The 21,093-nt window shown below is 48.6% G+C and overlaps 1 protein-coding gene across 1 annotated transcript in view; it reads right to left on the reverse strand.

The window, feature by feature from the left end:
• Positions 1-21,093, reverse strand: part of CDH23 (cadherin related 23) — a 194,154-nt gene that overhangs the window by 89,743 nt on the left and 83,318 nt on the right. Inside the window, exons 7-9 of the mRNA XM_027661026.1 lie at positions 19,243-19,437; positions 15,207-15,335; positions 8,284-8,362 (exon numbers count right to left, since the gene is read on the reverse strand). Of these exons, the coding sequence (XP_027516827.1) occupies positions 8,284-8,362; positions 15,207-15,335; positions 19,243-19,437 (403 nt within the window). The remainder of the gene's footprint in view (positions 1-8,283; positions 8,363-15,206; positions 15,336-19,242; positions 19,438-21,093) is intronic.

The following is a 21,093-nucleotide window of genomic DNA, read 5'->3' on the forward strand; positions in this document are numbered from 1 at the left end:
ATAACCAAAAAATAAATCCTGTCTTCTCAATACATCTCAGCGTGAAGGAAACTCACACAGCATTTGTCATTTCCCTGGAAGGGAGCTGCAAGACAGATCTGCTGCCACAAAAAGTTGTTTCCCATCACTCAGCATCCACCTCGCTCCCTCCTGATCCCTGTTTGAGCAGAGCTGCACCTTTCCTGGGATGGCCAAAGCCTCCAGGTCTGTCCATCCTGTCCCTTCCACCCTGGGAGCCACCCTGGCCTCTCCTCTCTCTCGCAGAGCCCTGAGTGCCATAACACCTTTCTCCCCCATTACCAAGCTGTTACAGCTTCCTCTCAGAACGAATTCCTCCCATTTCTGTCCTTGGTCCTCTCTTCTCTCCATCTGAAATGCCCCATTGACCACTCGCCAGCTTAATGAACTGGCACACGGCTACTTAAAATATTAGCAGCAGTCTTGTTTTTTTTTTTTAATCTTTTCCTCCTGTACATGAAGATCTCTAATCTTCTCCCTTGGACAATTCCCCTCTTTCCATCCTGACTTCCCACCTTTGCTATGTAATTTACGGCTGAGTCTTTAGGAAGCTTCTTCCAAAATCAGCTTTGAAGGACACTCCACAAGATGGATTGTACTGTGCTGTGAGGCATTTAAATGCTCCAGGAAGCCAGGCTGCCAACGTTTCTGCATGAGGGCCATCTCCCCCTAACAGGAAGTGTAATGAAATGTGGAGACCAACAGAATTTAGTGGAATTGGGTCAATAGGACAGGAATTTGACTAAACACAGCACTGAGTTCTGTGCCCTAAAGATGGTTATGAATTTCATATTTGAACACAGTAATTTTTGAAGGATGGACAACTAAACTCTAGACCCAAAGGCCCCCCCAGGCTGCACATGAGAGGCTTTTCTCTAGCTCAGTGTCCCCAGCACCATCAGACATGCATTTGATGCCCACCAGGGTGACCTCTGAGCTCCAGAATTCCTGGTTTTCCAAATTAGTCTCTGAAGGGAAAGTGGTGTCTCCAAACTCATCCCTCAGAGGCCTTTCCTAATCTCCTCTACAATACCTCTCCAACCACCACTTTGTTATCCCTCTGACCAGTGATCCCTGCTGAAGCACTCACACTGCCAAACAAGGCACATTCTCCCAAGGTATTTTCTCTGCAAAAATCTCTCTAATCATCTTCACATGCCCTCACTTTCCACAGAGCAAGGGGGAAAAAAACAAGGTGGGGGAAAATTAGCCAATTTTGCCTTTCCTCCCCCCAGTCTCTCATTCTGCCCACCTCTATTTTAGTTCTTCTCCATCCCGGCTCTCCCATTATCTCTCCAGGAACTAGATGATCTTTAAGGTCCCTGCCAACCCAAACCATTCTAGGATTCTGAGGAGACCAAGGACTTCATTTCTATGCCTCTGGTTTGAGAAGGGAGCCCAAGACTCTCCTCTGGTTTCTGTGAAAGAGAGGCTTACATGTTCTCCACCTCCTTCTCCATCCAGAAAAGGATGTGGCACATTCACAGAGAACCTGGTGATCCAGCTCCATTGCAAAGAGCAAGCAAGGATAAGGAACAAACAGGAGGAGCAAAGGAGGAGCTCTCCTTTTGAGTGCTAGGACAGCAAGGATGCCCTTAAGGAGAGCAGGGCAGGAAGCAGAAAATAAATGTGAGGCTGCCTAGGAGGCAGCATTCATGGAGAGGGACACCTCATGGGAAGGCAGGCTCCACTTCTACCTCTCTGCTACTACTGCAAACTAGGGAGCTGGACACTGCACAAGGTAGGGGACAGCAGGAGAGACCAGAGGTGGGGCGGAAATTAAAGGATGGGAAGGGAAAGGCTGAGCAGCAAAAGGGAGCACAGAGAGAAGGAAAACAAGGCAGACAATGTTTAAAATACTCAAAAAGACAGAGGAAAGGTGTGAACAATGACAGGAAAATAAGGAAGAGCTTTGGGGCTGCAATATGAATCCATTTCTGGCAGACTTGTTGCTCCTACCTGGCAAGGAACAGTCTTGCTCACAACATACAAGCCCAACTCCTTGTTATGAGTAAAAATAGAAGGAAAACTTTCCCATCTGCCTATCTGTGCACAGATACAGGAACAGCAGCAGCTCCTGCATACAATCCACACCCAGACTGGGGACTGGGAAGGCAGGGACTGACAGGATGCTTGGTTGGGAGCAATGGAATGGATCGCAGTAGCCCATTCACAGTGTTTTTCCAGGCTCATTGAGGAACGGATGGTGGCATAGGCATCATTTTGGAGAAACACTTCTATAACGAGGGGTTTTATAGATGAGTGCCATAATGTTTAATTGCCCTCAACCAAGCTCTCACAGTTTAAAAAGGCCATTAAAAGTACTGGCTCAAACCCAAAAGGGGGGAGAAAAAAGAAAAGGGGAAAAAAAATGTCTCCTCCTTCCTCTCTACCCCTTTGGCCCTTGAGCGTTGTTCAAATCCCTACAAGATAGAGATACAGCTGCTGCCCAGCTCTAGTGAAGAGCTACTGTGCAGGAAAGTCCCATGTAGGAGAATTTTCCTGTCCCCCTCTACACAAAGGGCTGCTCATATCATGAAACTGCATCCTGGAAAGGCCCAGGGCTTGCTGAGCCACTGAACTTGGAGCGGATGACTTTCATGAGATGTGAAAGGGGAACCCATCACACACCTTGTGCCGGATAATTTATTAATCAAAATGTGCTCCATCAGGGCTCCTCAGCACTGAAATAGATGCTGTTGGATGTGGTTCACAGAGTCAGCAACAGACACAGTTATTATCGTACAAATAGCCCATCAGCTGCCGTGACCACCTCGCTGCTCTTCACCTTGAGTGTCTGCCCCTGGGCCGTATGCAGGAGAGCCAGGGCAGGTACCTTGCCCTGGGCTTAAATTCAAAGGCAACAAGTTATTTCCACAGGAAAAGGGGTTATTACAACCTGAGCTGTGCATGAGATCAAGATGCTCTATGAAACAGTGAAACAGTGCCTGTTTCTCCTGCTCGGGACTTTGGCTTGCTGTTCTTCTCAGAAGATGCAGCTCTCTGGGCCAAGGGATCCGAGCCCAAAGCTGTGTGCTGGCACTCCTCTGCATGTTTTTAGTATCTTCCTCAAAAGATTTGATTGCGTGTTCCAGCACGAGCAGCAGAACTTCTGATTTTGATGAGCCACAGAAGCAGCTCGGATTAAATGCTCGCGCGGTTCCCTTTTTTAGAACTGAATGTACAGTTCAAGGAAATAAAATGAGACAATTATCACATGAGGTGCAATCCCACTCCCAAATTCCCTGGGAGTTGTGGCCAGGCCCTAGAGAGGAGAACAAAGCCTACAGAGTTTCTGCTCTCAGTGTAATTCCTCACACAAAAGGCTGCTGCATTCTGAACCACAACCACCGTTCTCGGACCATTCACCATTCCACACCACCGCAAATGTGCTTTTTAACATAAACCTCACATCTCCAGGCTCAACACCTTTTCAAAAATCCTCCATTAAAAGCCATCTCAGAAACAGCTTTCTCCAGCGCTGACATGAACAGAGATAGTGCAGGTTCATCCTACTCCAGTGGTTGCCAATCCCAGAATAGTTTGGGTTGGAAGAGACTCGTTCCAACACACCTGCCATGGGTAGGAACACCTTCCACTAACCCAGGTTGCTCAATTGTGGATACACATTAAATCCCAAGAAGTTATATAGGAAGTCCCAGAAATTAAACAGAAAATACACATTTGTTTCCTATTTACACATAAAAGGGAATGTATAGTTTTAATTACCGAGGGCCATTTGCTAGGGGACCACCTGCCATGCCAACCATTATCCCAATCATATCTCTTCCCAGTGATTTCTGGGTTGCCAGGGAGCCAAAGCCAGATGCCAATGTGACGAGAAAACACCATTAGGAGCGTGGAGGAAGATGGGGAGCAACTGAGCCAGGAAAAGAGGGACTGTGACCACACCATCATCTCTGCTTTGTGCTGTCTCATCCCCTTGCACTGGCAGGGTGGGAAAAACAGCTTCTGATGGATAGCTCAGCGCAAGGCACTTTTCCAGCCATCAGCATGCTCTCCTACAGAAATGTTCTGCTGTGATGCCTGCCTTTAAATCATGCTGTAAGGCCCTCCCAACAGGTGTAATTTATGAGGACTTCAACACCCTGGTAGTTCACCAAGCGAGTCGAATGTGGGAAAAAGCTGGCACAATGTAGACAACGGGAATACTAACGTGAGCAGGTCCCATTTCCAAGGATTCTCCCTGATGTCCAGGTTAAGGGACTCAGGGCGGTGGTTTGCTTTGCCCCTGTCTTCTTTATTAAGTTAGGTCCAACTATAAAGGGCAATGTCAGCAGCTGAGGGCTTGGAGACTTCTTTGGACACTTAACCTTGCCTCAAGGATTCGTGCTGCACTTTCAAAAGGAAGGCATCGGGGCACTCTGGATCTGTTAAGACCATGGGAAATATGTTCTGAGAGCTACTGTACTGATTTTTATTTATATAAATGTATATAATTCATATATATATTTATTTATTTTATATATGACATTTTATTCCTTAGCAGATAATCCAGAAGAAAGGTGGAGGACAATTCTTTTCAGCTTCCCTCCCGCTTTTGTAACTCACACTTCTATCGCATTGTGCAGACAATGATTTTTAACTCCCCCTCCCCCTGGGATGCACCAGCTTTAGGAAGGGAGCACTTCGCCAGAAACTGCATCAGTCTCCTAAATCAATCCACTTTGGGGGAAAATAAACCCCACTGTAAGGGTTTGTGGACAGCCCTGAGGACCAGCTCGCTGACTGAAAGCCTCATGCTCGCTCCCCTCTCTCCTGAAGGACTTTCCAAGCCCCAGGAAGGACATATGGATTGCCCTTGTGCAATCCCCCATTGCCCATCCGTCACCACACCTGAAATGTGTCAGGCAGGCAGAGACTGACATTCGGGACCCTTTCCCCTGGGTTAACCCCTCAGTGCCCACACAAGCAGCACAGGTCACCTTCACATCCTCATGCTATCCTGGAAATCAATGAAGCCCAAAGTTTACCACGAGTGAGCTACATGTGAGACAACGCGATTTCCTAATAAAAGCTCGCGGGCCAGAGTCTCCTTCTGCCTATTAATTAAATTGCTGTTTAACTCACGATAAAAATCCTTCCTTTGGAGAGCCAGAGGATTCCCCGTGCCCCAGGCGATGTGCAGCGGCAGCAAACGTGAAAACACAGTGCCGACTGCAGGGCTGAACCTGCCGAGAGCACCAGGGCCCTCCGACTTCCACCGGGAAAATCAATCTCCGTTAGCCCGGAGAGTTCCCCTAAATGAAAAGTCTTATCTAGAACAGGTCGTGTTATACAACAAGTCACTCGCTTTGCCTGGGAAATGAAAGATGATGAGGCAGAGTCCCCGGTACAGAGGCTATCTCCATAAATCTGCCAAAAAGGAACTGTGGATTACTTTGCTGGATTAATTATCTGTCCTTCAAACAGAGTCCTGACCTCAGCGGCTGAGCATCTCCAACCTGTCAAAGCAGCTGGGGAGGGAGGGCTTTCACAGGGCTCCGGCCACAGGCTGCCTGCACCCATGGGAAAAGCAGTAGGAACACCCCTCAGAGCGATGGGAGCACTGGCACTGACCAGCCTGTTGTCACGAGGGGCATGAATTGAGGGGTTTTAATTTGGATGTCTTCTTCAACTGGCCTTTTCCAAGGTGGTGAGCCCACTCCTTGTAAAGTGTGGGGTAAAAAAGTACATTTTCCTGTGGTTGAAACACTCTTATGGGAAGGAAAGGGGAGAAACAATTGAATGGCTTTTCTCTATTAGGCATGGAAATTATTCCCAGCGCATCCAGGCAGGCTCATGTGCCCAGAGGACAACTAGCCAAAGCCAGGACACAGCTAGACCAGTGTTCCTCCAGCATTTCAGCCTTAACAGCTTTGTAAGCTGGCGGCATAAAGTTAGATCTTAAGTCTTATTTTATGTGGTTATGGTTAATCTTTTAGTTTTATTATGTTCCTGTCACGAGAGGACCTTGTGCTGGAGATGGCTGTATAAATAAGAGCTGCTGCAGTACATCCCAAGGGATGGAACCAGATAGGACAGCGGCAATTCCAAATTAATTTTTATACCCCACCTCCAAATCATACCAAAGCTTTAGATACTAACACCGAAGGAATGATAAACGGCCGGGTTTGCTTCTCAGCTCTCTCACTGCTGTACATTCAAGCCCAAAAGGTAAAATCAGACCAGCCAGATGCCAACCCTGTGCCCAAAAACCTAGGAGAGACAGGGAAAGGCATCATCCTTCCCTGCAGAAAAATGGGAGCAGCATCACTGCCACCTCCCCTCTTGAGAGGGAGCTGAGGAGCCAGGTATAATTACTACCTCCATTGGCCACTTTCACTTTTGCTTACGGTTGGTTTCTAATTTAATTTGCTTCCCCATTCCCATATGTTAGGGGTTTTTTTTTGTTTGTTTTTTTTTTTCAGAATTGCCATAAAAATTTTTCAGCTCAGGTGCAAAAATGCTCGCTGACCTTTACCATCATGATTGAGGATAATGAGAAATTAATTAGGCTTTACCTGCCTGCCAAAAAAAAGGCCTGCCTTGGGTGAGCAGGATTTTGGAAGCGCATTAGATGCCAGTCCCGTGCCTGGACTCTCAGGTCCATCCACAGGCTCATCCTTCCCACCACCCCTACTCCACAAGACCCTGGAGCCAACAGGAGGACTCCTGGTCAGTTAGGATAACACTCTGCAATTCTCATGTTTGGGAAAAAAATATAATAGTGCAGAGTAGTTTAATCACTCTTTGATATGTTCTACCTGATTCTTCCGTTTGAGAGCTGCCCCCCACCAGGCAGAACTGGGGGCAGGGACTGAACTCCTGGCATACACAAGCAGACTCGAGGCTGTTTGCAGTGATCTGCCTGCATGTCTCTCCACATTGCACTGCCACCCGGATCCCAGAGCATCCTGGTTCCCTGCCACTACCCCACTGCCCATGCAGGATGGCCAGGCTATTTTACCATTCTCACCACAATTCAGCAGCCTCTGAATTAGATTGATGTTTCAGTCCTGTCTCCAGTGAAAAAGATCCTGTATCAGCCAAAAGAAAGCCCCTGCTGCACTTTGGCCAGTTGATACCCACAATCTGGGAGAATCTCTTGAGTAAATTGCAGAGGGAATTAGAGGAATAAATAATCCTTGCATCTTCAAAGGCAGACCAACATGGGCACTTGCAGTCAGGATCAGTGGACTTGAAAGTCAGAGTGAAGTCACCTTGACCCCTGAGGTTGATTAAAGAGGGTTTGAAATGGCTGGGCTTTAAGGAACAGAGACTGGAAAATTATTTCCACACGTGTAGCTCAGAGGAGCTGCCAGCCAGCACCCAAGCATGTGGCACAGCAGGGAGAGGAGGCACTGCTACCGCTTCTTGCTGGGAAGAATCCCTTCAAAAGCAATGCCAGGAACAGGATTATAACCCAGACCCACCAAGCTGGTCCCTCATGCCTGGGTTACCCTGAGTAGTCTGTCTGTCCTCATTAAAGCAGTCTGTGAGAGCAGCCCAATGAGCATCAAAGTCTGCCTTGGGTGTGGCAGAGATTGCTGATCTCAAGGCATCTTGAATGAGTCACATCCTACCCCAAAAACTGGCCTCTCCTTACGGCAGCTATGTTTTATCTCGAAATGCCTGCCTGGATTGCCCTGCTTCTGGCTCGGTTGCTATCAGCAGAGGTCCCCAAGCTATGGAGCCAAAGGAGCCAAGCACTGCCAAGTGAGGATCCATGGGGATCCATGAGGACCCATGCAGTTGCAGCAATCCATTCATCCACCCTGGGAAGGGTTCCCGGCCTTCAGAGCCAGTCTGCAAAGGTAGGATCAATCCATGTGCCTGTCAGAAGGAAAAACCCACCATCACTTTAATTAAGCTTCGTTCTCCAGCTCTGTACCCTCATGGGTCCAGCCCTTGCATCCCAGCTTCTGAAACTTTTGGGAAACACCCCAGAAACCACCAGGAGCCATTCAGTCCGTAAACAGTACCACTCTCTCCCTGAACACAAAATCTCCTCCGTGAAGCTGAGCTGCTTGTAGCTCATTGTTAGGAACGAAAGGTTTCAACATGACATATTTTCAAATTTGCCTTGAGCAACCTCGCCTATGGAAGGTGTCCCTGGCCATGGCAGGGGCGTTGCAACGAGAGGATCTTTAAGGTCCCTTCCAACCTAGGATTACATGATTTCTCAGGTACGGGATGTGCCTTATTGAGAGGGTTAGCTCCTCCATCCCTGTTGGGCTGCCCACTGTGTCCCCCGGGACTCACCCGAGACGATGGTGTATCCGATGCCTCGGGGACGGCCCTTGTCCTGGTCGATCGCCGTGATCATCCGCACGGTGGTGCCCTGGGGAGGGAGAGGGAACAGGTGTCACAGTCGCCCCAGACAGCACTGCTGCGGCCGCTGGGGTGCCCTGACAAGGCACTGCCCCTGTTACTGCGGGCCAGTGCTTTGGATAACCTGTCCTAGGACACGGAAAAGTCCCACCACCCGCCTCGTGGGGCAGTTCAGGCTCACCACCCATCACTTGCGTGTGAGCTGCAGAACTTTGCTAACCCATCCCAGGATGGAGCTGGGAATGCTGAGGGTATGACCAGGGGAACACACCCTCTAACCAAACCCCCTGAGCAGGGTGAGCTGCACTGTACCAGGGGAAGTGTCTGCAGAGACTGGAGAGGGCACCACCAGGCTCCATCCCTGTGCTGCTCATCCCCTGCTCAGAGGAGCAGGGTCACATCTGAAGCAGGGTCAGTGTGGTAAGCACAGCTACCAGTGCTCGAGGAAGCAGAGGAAGGAGGAACTGAAGGTGCAGCACAAGCCTCCTCACAGCTTCACAGCTGGTAGGCAACAGCACATGCTCCTCTGTCACAAGGATTTTCACTCTGCAGTCCCTCAAGAACCAAAGGCAACAATTCCCTCTCATCACAACCTTCAGCACTGGTCACTACAACAGTTTTAAGTACGTCTGGCTTCCCAATTTCAACCTGTCCCTTTCTCCCTGTATTCTTCAAATGAGGCACCCCAGGCAGCACGGGATGCTCACACTGGCCAACTGCATAACTGAGCTGCAGAGATTTTCACTGGTACCTTCAAGGAGGAGAAGGAGGAGGAGCGTTGGGCAGATGCTGAGAACCAGGAATTGCCCACAGGCAGGAGGTTCTGCAGCTGCCAGCTCACCCACTCATCCTCCATCCTGTGGGACAGACTGTTTCTATAGCCCAGCGGAAAGATCTGAGAGTCCCCAAAACGCAACAAAGAGCATAAAAGTGACCCAAAATTGTTATTTAGCTCTTGAAATAAAAATACCACACCGCTTATGTCAACTCCATAAGTCAACTTCCCCCGCCGCAGTGCAGTGAGCCCCTATGAATACAAACACACGCACGCGCCCGTAATTAATGTAGTGTGAAAAAATTTACAACTCAGCTGTTCTTGTTTCCATTGCCTTATTAACAGTGGGGAAAGCAGCAAATTTCTTAATTCCCCCTCCCCCCCTCCCCTGCAAAGGAAATGTCAGCAGAGGCTTTTGCATGTGTAACGAGGGAGCAGAGCGGGTCGGCAGCCCCGTGTTTGCCCCTCAATCCATCAGTTGAAGGCCAAAGGGAAAGCTGTGGCAGAAACATCACTAGTGGAAAACAGGGACTCACCATCTTCCCTGGCTTCCAGGTTCGTGCCCCTGTGGGCTCAATGCCACTACTGGCCATAAAGCAGGCTCCCAGGGCCAGGCAGGTTGCCCATTCCCTGATCTCAGAGGGCATTCCAACAGAGTCCTTAAGTAAATCCATGTTATTAACTGAGAACATTAGCCATAAATCCCAGGTCACCAGCCTCTGAGCAGCGCTCGGCTGGTGAGGCTCAGCAGCCACCCGGAGAGCCTCTAAATCACTGACAATAACTGTGCTTTCCAAAGGAGCACGGACAGATAAAAAGCACAAGAAAAGTGGGAAAAGAGCAGGTGGGAAGGCAGAACAGGGGATGTGGAAAGGAGGCCAGGTCAAAATAGAGATGAAGAAAAATGGGCAATGCAATCCAGTGTGCTCTGTCCCACCTTTCTTTTGCTTGTATTATAATTTATACTATATATACAGAGAGAGTATAATATATATAATATATATTATTGAATTATAAATTATGTATTGTATTATATATTACTATATATATTATATAGTCTGTATTATATTGTGTACTATTGTATTATATAGCCTATATTGTATTATATATTATAATCATATTCAGCAGAATTAAACTTCATCCAAGCTTTAATCTCCCATCCCCACAGGGCAGATCTGAGCTCCGTTCACTCCTTGGCAAACCAGGAGCTCCTCCATGGAAGGGCAGTGGGTGAAGGCACTGGGACTGTCTGACAGCTCACTCATCACCTGTCAGACAGCTCAGAGCAGCATGGAATGGGAATTGTGTCCTGCTGTGCACGCTGCAGAGGAAGGCAGCTGCAGGAGAGGGCAGGGATCCTGCCATGGCTAGGGAATAGCAATGGGCTGCCTTATCCGTGGGAGAGGCCCCTCCTGCAGGAGCCAAGGGGAAGAAGGGCTGCTGGGAGAGATAAAAGGATGAGCGTGGATGTGGCAGCAGGGAAAGTTTGGGAGGGGTGGAGGGGGAATCTCATTCAGATATCTCAGCAGCGTGTGCCATAGAGGTGCCCATAGGGAAGAAATTATCCAGACATTTGATCCCAGGAATGAGGGCTATGAGAGGCCACGCTGAGGTTCATCCTGTCCTTGGTAAGCGTGTGATGGTGACTACCATGCTGGTGGCATTTGATGTTGGGTCTCCCCCTCTTCTCCTTACAGCCCTGTGTTTCTCCTCCTTCCCCACAAGCCCCTTCACCAGCTCCTCCCGGAGAAGAGTAACACTTCACCAATGACCAAGAAACACGTGTTAGACTGGTGCTGAGCTCCCTGCTGTTCAGGGATGCTATTTCCTGGAACCACGGCAAGGGTGGGGATCTGGGCACCTCTTCACATCCCACCTGGTTTCCATCAATCCTGACAGGTCTTTCACAAGACTCTTCCAATATTCACAAGACTGGCAGATGCCAGCTCCTGGGGATGGATAATCCCTCCCTGAGCACCCACAGTGTTTAGGAGCAATCTTGATCCTTCTGGGGAAGGGGCTGGAAAAGTGTCCCAGAGCAGGCACAACATTTATCTATGTTGCTGGTGGCAATTACTGCCTTCGTGGTGAGGAAGTATTCCCACTCAGCATGGGCTGGAGTGAGAGGATGTGATGCAAAATGTGGTCCTACACACAGGCTACACTCAGTACTTGGTACCCGTGATAGCCACAAAGTGCTTTGCCCACCACATCAGCAGAAATAACCACCCAGAGAGGAGAGGCTGGAAGTGGGAAAACAGCCCAAACAAACCAAACCCTTGTCTCAGCCTTACCACGACGGCAAAGATCGTCCCCTAACAAACCACATGTCAACAATTCCCAATTTCTCTTCCAAAATCCTATCAGACCACATCACTATTCCTTTCACTGTCCATGTCTTGGTGTCTTCTACTTACTCACAGAAACCCCAGGCTGACTTCCAGTGTCAACAGCTCTGCCCTCAGGTATTTGTGGCATGAACCTGCAGCTCCCAGAAAGTCCCAAATATTCCTGACTTTTCTTAAAACAAGTCACAACTCACCTCCCTACTGCAGACAACAGTGGCTGCAGGGAGAGGGTTCAGCTGGTGGTACAGAGACAGCAGAATAACCCTCTCCCTCTAGGGAAGGAGGAAGAAGGTTTATAAAAGTAATAATCTGGGAAAGCCTATGCTTAAAAAAAAGGCAAAGAAAATAAAGAGTGGCACATTATCCAAACAAAATCTGAGGGTTTTTTGAAGAGGGGCAGGAGTAAATCAATCCTTTTTTAATAAAACCTTGAGCTTTTAATAAAGTGTTCACACTGATGGGCTGGAAATATTGTAAGAAAGAATTAACTCGGAGCTATTGAGACTCTAGGGCAAAAATAGCACCGATTCTACATTATTTCTTCAACCCAAGGAGTTTCTGAGGAGGGGGAGGAGGATGGTGTTGAAGAATTAAAACTGTTTTAATGATATCTGACACAGAGCTGTACCATCCTATCACAAGGGAATACAACTGCTGGGCTTGGGACCAAGTGCCAACAAGATCTGCCCCCACTCTCACCTTCACGTGGCTCCCCGTGGGATGAAGCACATGTTCATAGGCCTCAGGTTGTCTTCAAGGGAGTGGATTTCTTCTCTCTCTCCCCTAAAGTGAAGCTGTCGTGCTGCCTGGACCATGCCCCAGCTGAGGTCCAAAAGCAGGGGCTCATCAGAGCAACAGCTCCTCTGCAAGGGGAAATGGCCCCTCTCCTCCAGCCCCATCAACTTGTCTGGAGGACATGGAATCACAGAACCCTTTAAGTTGAAAAACTCCTCTGAGATCATTGAGTCCAGTTGTTCCCCCAGCACTGCCAAGGCCACCACTAAACCATGTCCCCAAGTGTTACATCCACATGTCTTTTAAATCCCTCCAGGCATGGTGACTCCACCACTTCCCTGGGCAACCTGTTCCGGGGCTTGACAAGCCTTTCAGTGACGTTCAGCATCAACCAGTGCACAGACACTGTGAGGACAGACACCCAAAAAACACTCTGAGGATGAAAAACACGCCACCAAGCTTTGCCACAGCTGCAGGCAGCTTTGGTGCACTCAGGTGCCCTGGGAGAGATGTCTGAGCCATGCTGGGATGATAAACAACATCAAGAAAGAAGATACAACACCTCCAGGGACAGCAGAGTCTCTCCCTGCTGTGTCCTCTTCCTTTGCCCGATAAGAAATTGCTTTATTCTCAGTGTCAGAATAAGCACCTGCCCAAAATGCTTCTAAATTATGCTTCCAGATCCTGGCCTGAGAAAAATAAGAGCTACAACGGCAGTTCTCTCCCCTCTCGTGCCCCTCCACCCCTTTTTCTTCTTCTTCTCTTACAGGATTAGGGACTTGAAAGGCGAAGCACAGCCCAGCGTTGCAGCAGGAGGAGGGGGGGCGGGGAGCGCTTCAGAAAGCTGCCACGGCAAAAAAATCCCATTTCTCACTTCTTAATTCCAGTCAATTCCAGTCAAAGGGCTGATAGAGATCTGTTTGCGGTAATTTGCTGCAGTTTATCCACTCTTTTCACCTTCTATCGACTCTTCACTGCCGGGCCGGCTGACATGCTGTTACTCGAGTGAGGAAATTAAAATTTGATGCAATAATCCCAAATAAGAAGGATTTTATTAGGTAATGTATACACTTTAGATGAGGTATTCTCACCTGATACATTGATAGAGGAACACAGACATGCTGTGCACCACAGATAAAAAGAGAGGCAAGAGAGACGGGGAGTGGGCGGGTGGAGCAGCAGTGAGGCCCTGCTCTGTAGAGTTGGGGCTGGGACGGAAGAGGTCGTGCACATTTTGACCTGCTGAGTCCAATGTCAGGGTAAACATCACCCAAAAATGCACTGCAGCCTGTTGGCTTGACCTGTAGGCCTGGTTTTGGACAGCCACTGACCAAGGCCAGACTCCTCATCCAAACTTATTGTTATCATTTTGATAACCAAGATGTTCTCTCGCTCCATGCTCCCTTGGAGGGGGTGAGGCAGAGCTGATGAGACTTCCACAGGGAGACAGAAATTGCAAATAGTTAACATTTGGACTTGATGATCTTTGAGGTCTTTTCCAGCCTAAATGACTCTGTGTTAAACCCCACACCCTTGTTTCAGCAGTGGAATTTCTCCCAGGAAGGCTGGGACTTGGGGTCCAAACCACTCAAAGCAGCCCTCATATTTTGCAACCTTCCTCTTCACCGTGTCTCTGGTGTCACCTATCCATCTTGGACACCTCACTGCACGTTGCCAAGAGAAATTAAAATCTCTAAACCCGCCTGAAAAGTGCTGCCTGGTGAGCACTCCTTCCTTCATTTCCTGTATCAGAGTTACACTGTGGTTATTTGCTGCTTTCCCTACTGCAAACATCGTATATTCCGGGAAAAACATGTCAGCACATCAACACAAAGAGATCTTTGAGCCTTAAAATATATTATTATTTGAAGAGGATGCCCTTTCCTGGATACCAGGTCACTCCATGAAGGTGATGCGGTCTACAATTTTTTATACTTGTAGATCTTCCATTTCTTTCGTTCCATCTAAGGCTTTTTTTCCTCCTAGTTAAGGTTGATCTAAATTGTGGGGTTTTTTTATTTCCCTGCAGCTCACTCTGCCCACACCAAAAATACACCCTAATCTCAGCAAAACTTTCACTTTGTGCAAGCAATTAATGAATAAGCCCTTTTTGGCCATCTCTGGGCCAGCAGATGGGTAATGTGCTGTCTGACCACAGGATTTGGGACAGCAGGACTCAGCCCTATTGATCCAGCACTCTCCATGTCAGGGCTTTGCTCAAAGTGAATAAAAAGGAATTCCCTCTTCCACTGTGTGAACTGAGCCATCAGGCATTTGGGATCCCAGAGTTGTTATGGGATGCACACGTGGTATGGGCACACACCATGCCGCTGTTTAAGACAGAAGGTTTTTCCATCCACACACAAAAATATTTCCCTATATACAAAGTGATGGGATGCACAGCTGTGCCTTGGGAAGGTGGATGCTACTGGGGAGGGCTGGTGCTTGGACTGAAGGCCCTGGGCACCCTTGCTGGGAGCAGAGCAAACAGCTCCCAAGGCCCTGATGTCTGCTGTACTGTGGGGGGGGAAACCCCCATCCCTGTTGTATTTAGAGACTGGGAGACGTTTTTCCACAAACAGCGAGTTTGCTGACAAACCGAGTTTCGGAAGAACTAAAATGATTGGATCAATTTGGCAAAACCTGGGGGAAAAGACTCAAAGTGCTGAAATGGCTGATGATTCTGGCATTTTCAAAACTGCCTCATTTCAGGAGCGTTTAAATTTTCCTTCAAGTTCTCTATTGGAAATGGCATGCAGATAGACTGTGGGGAGGGAACGGGGGTGACTGGCTGCTAAGAACAGCCTTTGTAAAATTTAAGAAAAAAAGCTCAGGAAAATATCTGACTTGGGGTTCAGCCTTCCTAAACCCCCTGGCTTAGGCTCCCTTTTTTTTTTAAAAAAAAAGAGGCAAAATGTTTTGGAGCTGGTTGGAAGCACGTTGCTTCAGAAAGAAACCCCGCGGTCCTGCCCGTCAGAGCGAAGCACAGCCCTTACCGGAGGTGAGTTCTCGTAGATGTTGGTGCTGTAGGGCAGGTTGATGAAGATGGGGTCCATGTCCTGCACGTCCGTGATGGTGATAGCCAGGTTGGCCAGAGTAGACAGCGGCTTGTTTTTATCTTGGTCCTTGAAAAAATGAGGGGTGGGGAGGAGAGAGAAAGAATTTCTATCAGAAACCACAGAATTATTCAGCAGCATTAAGTCTCCTGCAGTTGTAGTTGGGCCAGAATCTCTGAATAGTGGAGGTAATCATCTCTTTTTTCAAGCTACCTGCTGGAATTATTGTCCACTGCACCTCCCTCTAAGCTGAAACACAATATGCATTTCATTCCAGCATCAGTCCTTTAAAATAAAGCAAACACCAATTTAGTTTTCATCACATTTTGAGTGAAAACACAGCAACACTGTTCAAAATATACTTCAAAACATAAATCCCCCCCTAACACAGACACAGCCCAGGGTACCTCTGTGTGGTGAGACCCAGGGGTGGCTGCCAGCAGTGTCTCACACCAGCACATCATAGCAGAGTGTCTCATACCCACCACTAATGCTGATGCCTCAGCACAGATTGGGCTCCATCAGCTGGAACATGACCCAAGTCCACCAGCTCCCTCGTGTTCCCACTGCTCTTCCAAACCCCATGGGCTGCCTTGCAGTAGCAGCTTTATTCTGTTCTGTATTTGCTGCTCCAAGCTCTGGCAGAGGGTATGTACACCCAGTGCTGCTACTGGGTTCGTAGGATGCCTGGGTTTTCACACAGAAGGCAGAGTGGAAACCCTGAATAGCAGGATTCATCCCCACAGTAACAACATCCTTTCTCCTGGGCTGCTACAAACCTCTCCCCTCCTACCTTGCTTGAGGACTGGCAGGATCGAGGTGACCATCCTCCCTGCTCTGCCAATCAGGTCACAAGCATGCAGAGATCTCAGAAGGACCAGTCGTGGCCCTTGAATACTGAAATGCTCCAAGCAGGACCATCAATACCTTGGAGCACTGCATCCAGCTCTGGGGCCACTCAGCACCAGAAGGGAGTCAAGAGGAGGCCATAAAGATGCTCCGAGGGCTGGAGCCCCTCTGCTGTGGAGCCAGGCTGGGAGAGCTGGGGGTGTTCACCTGAAGAAGAGAAGGATCTAGGGACACCTTGAAGCCCCTTCCAGTGCCTAAAGGGGCTCCAAGAGAGCTGGAGAGGGACTTTGGACAAGGGCCTGGAGGGACAGGAGAAGGGTAAAGGGCTTCCCACTGACAGAGGGCAGGGTTAGATGGGATACTGGGAAGGAATTCTTCCCTGTGAGGGTGGTGAGGCCCTGGCAAGGTTGCCCAGAGAAGCTGTGGCTGCCCCATCCATGGAAATGTTCAGGGCCAGGTTGGACGGGGCTCTGGGTAACCTGATCTAGTGGAAGGTGTCCCTGCTCATGGCAGGGAGTTGGACTAAATGACCTTCAGATGTTTCTTCCAACCCAAACCACTCCATGATTCTATGATCATCTCCCTTTCACCCCAATCAGGATGGAGCCTCAAGCACTTTCCCAAAGCAAGACCCTTTCCCCGCAGCCAATGCCACAGCAGTAGGCACTGCCACCAGCTTCTCCTGGCAGTGCCCTGCTGACCGTGCTTTTCTTGCTGAAGTCTCATCCCATGAGTGCTGAAAAGTGCCCCCAATGCCCACAGTCCTTTGCTAAAAGCACAGGAATAAAGGGAGAGCACACGAAGGGAAGGAAATCAATCTCTCCTTACCCCCAATCAAGCACTGTGCTGGAAAGCGACCATTAGAGGTTACCACACACTCCTGCAAAGCAGCTCTGAGCAGCAGCAAAGGTTGATTGCCAGAAGATTAATGTTAATTTAAACCGTATTCAACAACACAGCTTGTACATTATCCTCTTAACCCGCGGGCCTTGGTGTTCAGGGCCTGGATGGAGGCTTACTTCAGACTCCACTCTGCTGTTAGTGTTATCAGGCTGAAGTCCTTTGTTTCTTCAGATAATTTTCTTTCCCCTCCCCTTCACCTCTTAAATTTTGTTTAAGGCATCACAGATCACCAAAGAAGCGAGCACACTTCCAGTTTCCTCACTGACTGTCTCTTCTGCCTCTGTCTGCCCTTGCTGTCTCTCTCCCTGGTGTGAAATGACTCCTGCCTTGCACCTGAGCTCCCTGGTTCTCCTTGCAGCCACCCTGAATTCACCATCAGCCCAGTTCCCACTGCGGACCATGCAAACTCTTCATCAGGCAGGCAAGAGACTGCATTTGCTCTTCCAGCTCCTGCTATGCTTCTGCGACTCCCACCCTTCTCCCCTGGCATAGATTTGCCCTGGAGTTTCTCATCACTTCTCTTCTAGGGATTACTACAACTGACCAAGCCAAGGAGACATGCCCACACCTGCCATCTGGCCAAGTTCAGAGACTTAATATTTAAGTCTTTTTTCCCTGAGCTGGAAATCACTATATGCCATGAGCACATAGAGCAAGTATCAGGTTGTCAGGGAAGTTGTGGCTGCCCCACAGCTGGGAGTGTTCAAAGCCTGGCTGGACAGGGCTTGGAGCAACCTGGTCTAGTAGAAGGTGTCCCTGCCCATGGCAGGGGAGAAGAATGAACTGAGCTTTAAGACCCCTCCAACCCAAACCATTCTGTGATTCTATGAAGTACCAGATATGCCCCCATTTTATCTTTGCTGGGATATGGGACTGAATGGAACTGGATGGATCAAGGTGACATCCTTGCATCCTTGAGGAAACCAGACTCATGGAAGAAAGTCCCTTTTCCATCATGGATGATGTTTGGTCCCACATTTCCTAACCTGCCAGACAGTTCAACAGCACATCCCAGGAAAGCATGCCAGCAACAGACACCGATAAGGAAACAAAGAGAGGCCCACTCACAACTGGAATATTAAAAATAACATGAGGTATGTTTCAGAAAAAGAACAAGCTTCTGGGGGAGATTCCACAGCCTGGAACATGCAGGGTTTGGGCTGAAAGGTTGTGGTGTTTGCCTGTGGCCCTGCAGTCTGTGAGTGCCCTGTCTCGGCACCGTGAAGAGCAAAGCAGCCCTGGACAGCCCTCCCGTGTCCTCCTGACATTTGTGGTTCTGCATCAAGACAATGATCTTGATTAAATCACATGCTTCAAGAGTTCTAGCCAGCTGCCTGCAGGAGTCACAGAGGGTTTTCCCCCCCTCTCCTGAGTGCAGAGTTGGTCAGATGTATTCTAGAGCTGAATCTTACCTTCCTCTCTTCAATCTGAGATGGGAAGAAGCCACCAACCAGATCACCTGCTTGTGTGCTGCTTCAGATTCTCAACTCTCACTAGATTTAACACCAGGGAAGAAGTGTCCCATTCAAATGGGCCATGAATTTACCATGGTGGATGCATCTCCCAAGGGTCCCCCCCCAGTATGATGGTATTGACTACAATTAGGACCTTGCTTTCTCCTTTGTCCACCAAAACTTTAACTCATTATGTCTGAACTTCATACAGGTAAATCCACCTGTAATAAACCATGATGTACAAGGAATGAGCCTGGAGGATTAATATATCAAAGAAATCCTTCCCTGTGAGGGTGCTGAGGCCCTGGCACAGATTGCCCAGAGAAGCCGTGGCTGCCCCATCTCTGAAAGTGTTCAGGGCCAGGTTGGATGGGGCTCTGGGCAACCTGGTCTAGTGGGAGGTGTCCCTGCCCATGGCAGGGGCATCGAATGAGATGGGCTTTAATGTCCTTTCCAACCCAAACCATTCTGTGATTCTATGAATTGTCTGTATGGTCTGTACTGGGTTTCATCACCAAGGGAGCTCCTCCCCTTCATGCAGAAGCCCCTGACAAGCCTGAGATGCTGCTGGAGAGGTGTAGCTGTGCTCCACACAGATTTGAAACTACCCAGGCACTGCATTGCTACAATACCTTGCTAAGTAGAAAACACTGGGTGTGCCCAAGAAGATGCCAGAGTAGGGCAATAAAATAAACAAGTAACAGCTCCTTCCCCGTTGCAGCCCCCGCAGACACCACCTCCAGCCCTGCAGCAGCCAGAGGGGGACTCACCGTGGCGTTCACCTGGAGCTGGTAGGCCTGAGTCACCTCATAGTCCAGCTCCCGGATCACCGACACGATGCCACGGCCGCTGTCGATGGCAAAGAAGTTGGAAGGGGGCTGGAAGGAGTACAGCACACTGCCCCCGGCCCCCTGGTCCGGGTCCGTGGCGTTCACGATGAAAATCGGAGTGCCCACCGGGGTGTTCTGGAAAGACACAATAAGCATCAGTAACACTGTGCACCTGCCCATTTCCCCATCAAACACACATCAGCAATTTCCTCTACCCGCCAGAGGGAATTCCTAGAGACCCGACAACTTCAGTCCTGTATTTTCAGAACATTTAGAAGTTATATAGCTGTATTCTTTATGACAGTATTGCAGGAGCTATAATAGTTGTTACACACTTAAAATAACAGTTATACAGCTATGGTCAAGATGGCACTCTATCACAAACCCATATTTTCCCACACATCCCAACTTTCCAGAAAAATTGCTCTCTTTGCTGAAACTTGTTTTTTGCCCAAAGGCATTTTTATTTTTGATGCCAATTCCCTCAGGATTTTCACCACAAGGCATTAAATATAGGAAGACTTCAAAAATAATAATAAAAAAAAGGCATTAAATGCACCACAGAACTTAACGTAAAAGTCAAAGTTGTAGTTTCCACAGCAACTACAACCTGGCCCGATTAACACAGGCATGAACAGTTACATCGTCATAAATCTGGAACTAATCTACATGCATAAAATATGCAGCTGAGTGCACAAAATCAGCAATGGCAAGTGCAGTTTGGCACTTCTTATTGTTTAACTTCACAGCGGGGAGAACAATTATCCATTTTTGGTGGAACAGCTGCATGTTCCTATGCAAATCTTAAAATGCATATTCTTGTCTCTCTCCAAAGGCAAAAGCACAGACAGACAGGCGAAAAGGCTCTGCTGGGGCCCCAGGTTGCAGGTACAGATGGATCATGACACCTTGGGCATGTCCCTCTGCTTGTGACGCAGTCAGAGCCATGGCAAGGGGTGACAAGGAGCTAAACCTCAAAAGTGAAGACAGCAAAGGTCACAGAAAAGAGACCTGGCAGCGGCTGGTTATGGCCAGTTGGGATAATACGGATTATTTCTGCAAACCTCTCTTCAAGTCTCTGTGTTTTATTGTTAACTTCTTTCATACTAAATTATTAGTCCTCAGCTTACAGAGAAGTATCATGAAGTGCTGAGAAGATGGAGAGAAGGTTTGAGGAGAGGAAGAGCTTAGAGGACAAGGCACTGCTTCCCAGAAAAACCTTTGCCAAAGCTGAGCAGCAAAACAGAGCCATTTTCAGGTTTCTTGGGAACCACGAAGCTTGCAGTGAATCAAAGGCTGTCCTGGTCACCAGGGTTCCATGTTGGCACATCTGATTTAACCAGTTTAATAGTGGGGCATGGCACCAGCAAAGAACCAAAGCCTCTGAATTTCCCTGCCCCAAAGGCAGGTAGCAGGATTTTGTACCTGGTTGGTCAGACAGAGCAGGGAACCTGGGGTACATTCTGCAACCCACACTGACGAATCCAGGCTCTGGACACTCATCCCAGGCACATCCCTCATGCTTCCTGCCCTTGGATCCAGCCATGCAGCACTGCAGGGATGCTCTGACACCTGAGTTCACCTTGGGCTCCAGCAAAACTCCACTTCCCTTTCATCAGTGTCTTTTCTGCTGAGGTATGACAGGTTGCAGCTCCATCCTAGGTTTTTCATTTCCTTTCTTTTTTCCCCTCCTCTAAATCAAGCTGCTATAGAAAGCCTCACAGGGCACGGCCTTAGGATTATTTTTTAAAGCACCTTCAAGATTTTGGTGATCAGCAGTCACAAAAGCAT

The sequence above is a fragment of the Corapipo altera genome, unplaced genomic scaffold, assembly GCF_003945725.1.
Source record: "Corapipo altera isolate COAL_440 unplaced genomic scaffold, ASM394572v1 133, whole genome shotgun sequence".
NCBI classification, from domain to species: domain Eukaryota; kingdom Metazoa; phylum Chordata; class Aves; order Passeriformes; family Pipridae; genus Corapipo; species Corapipo altera.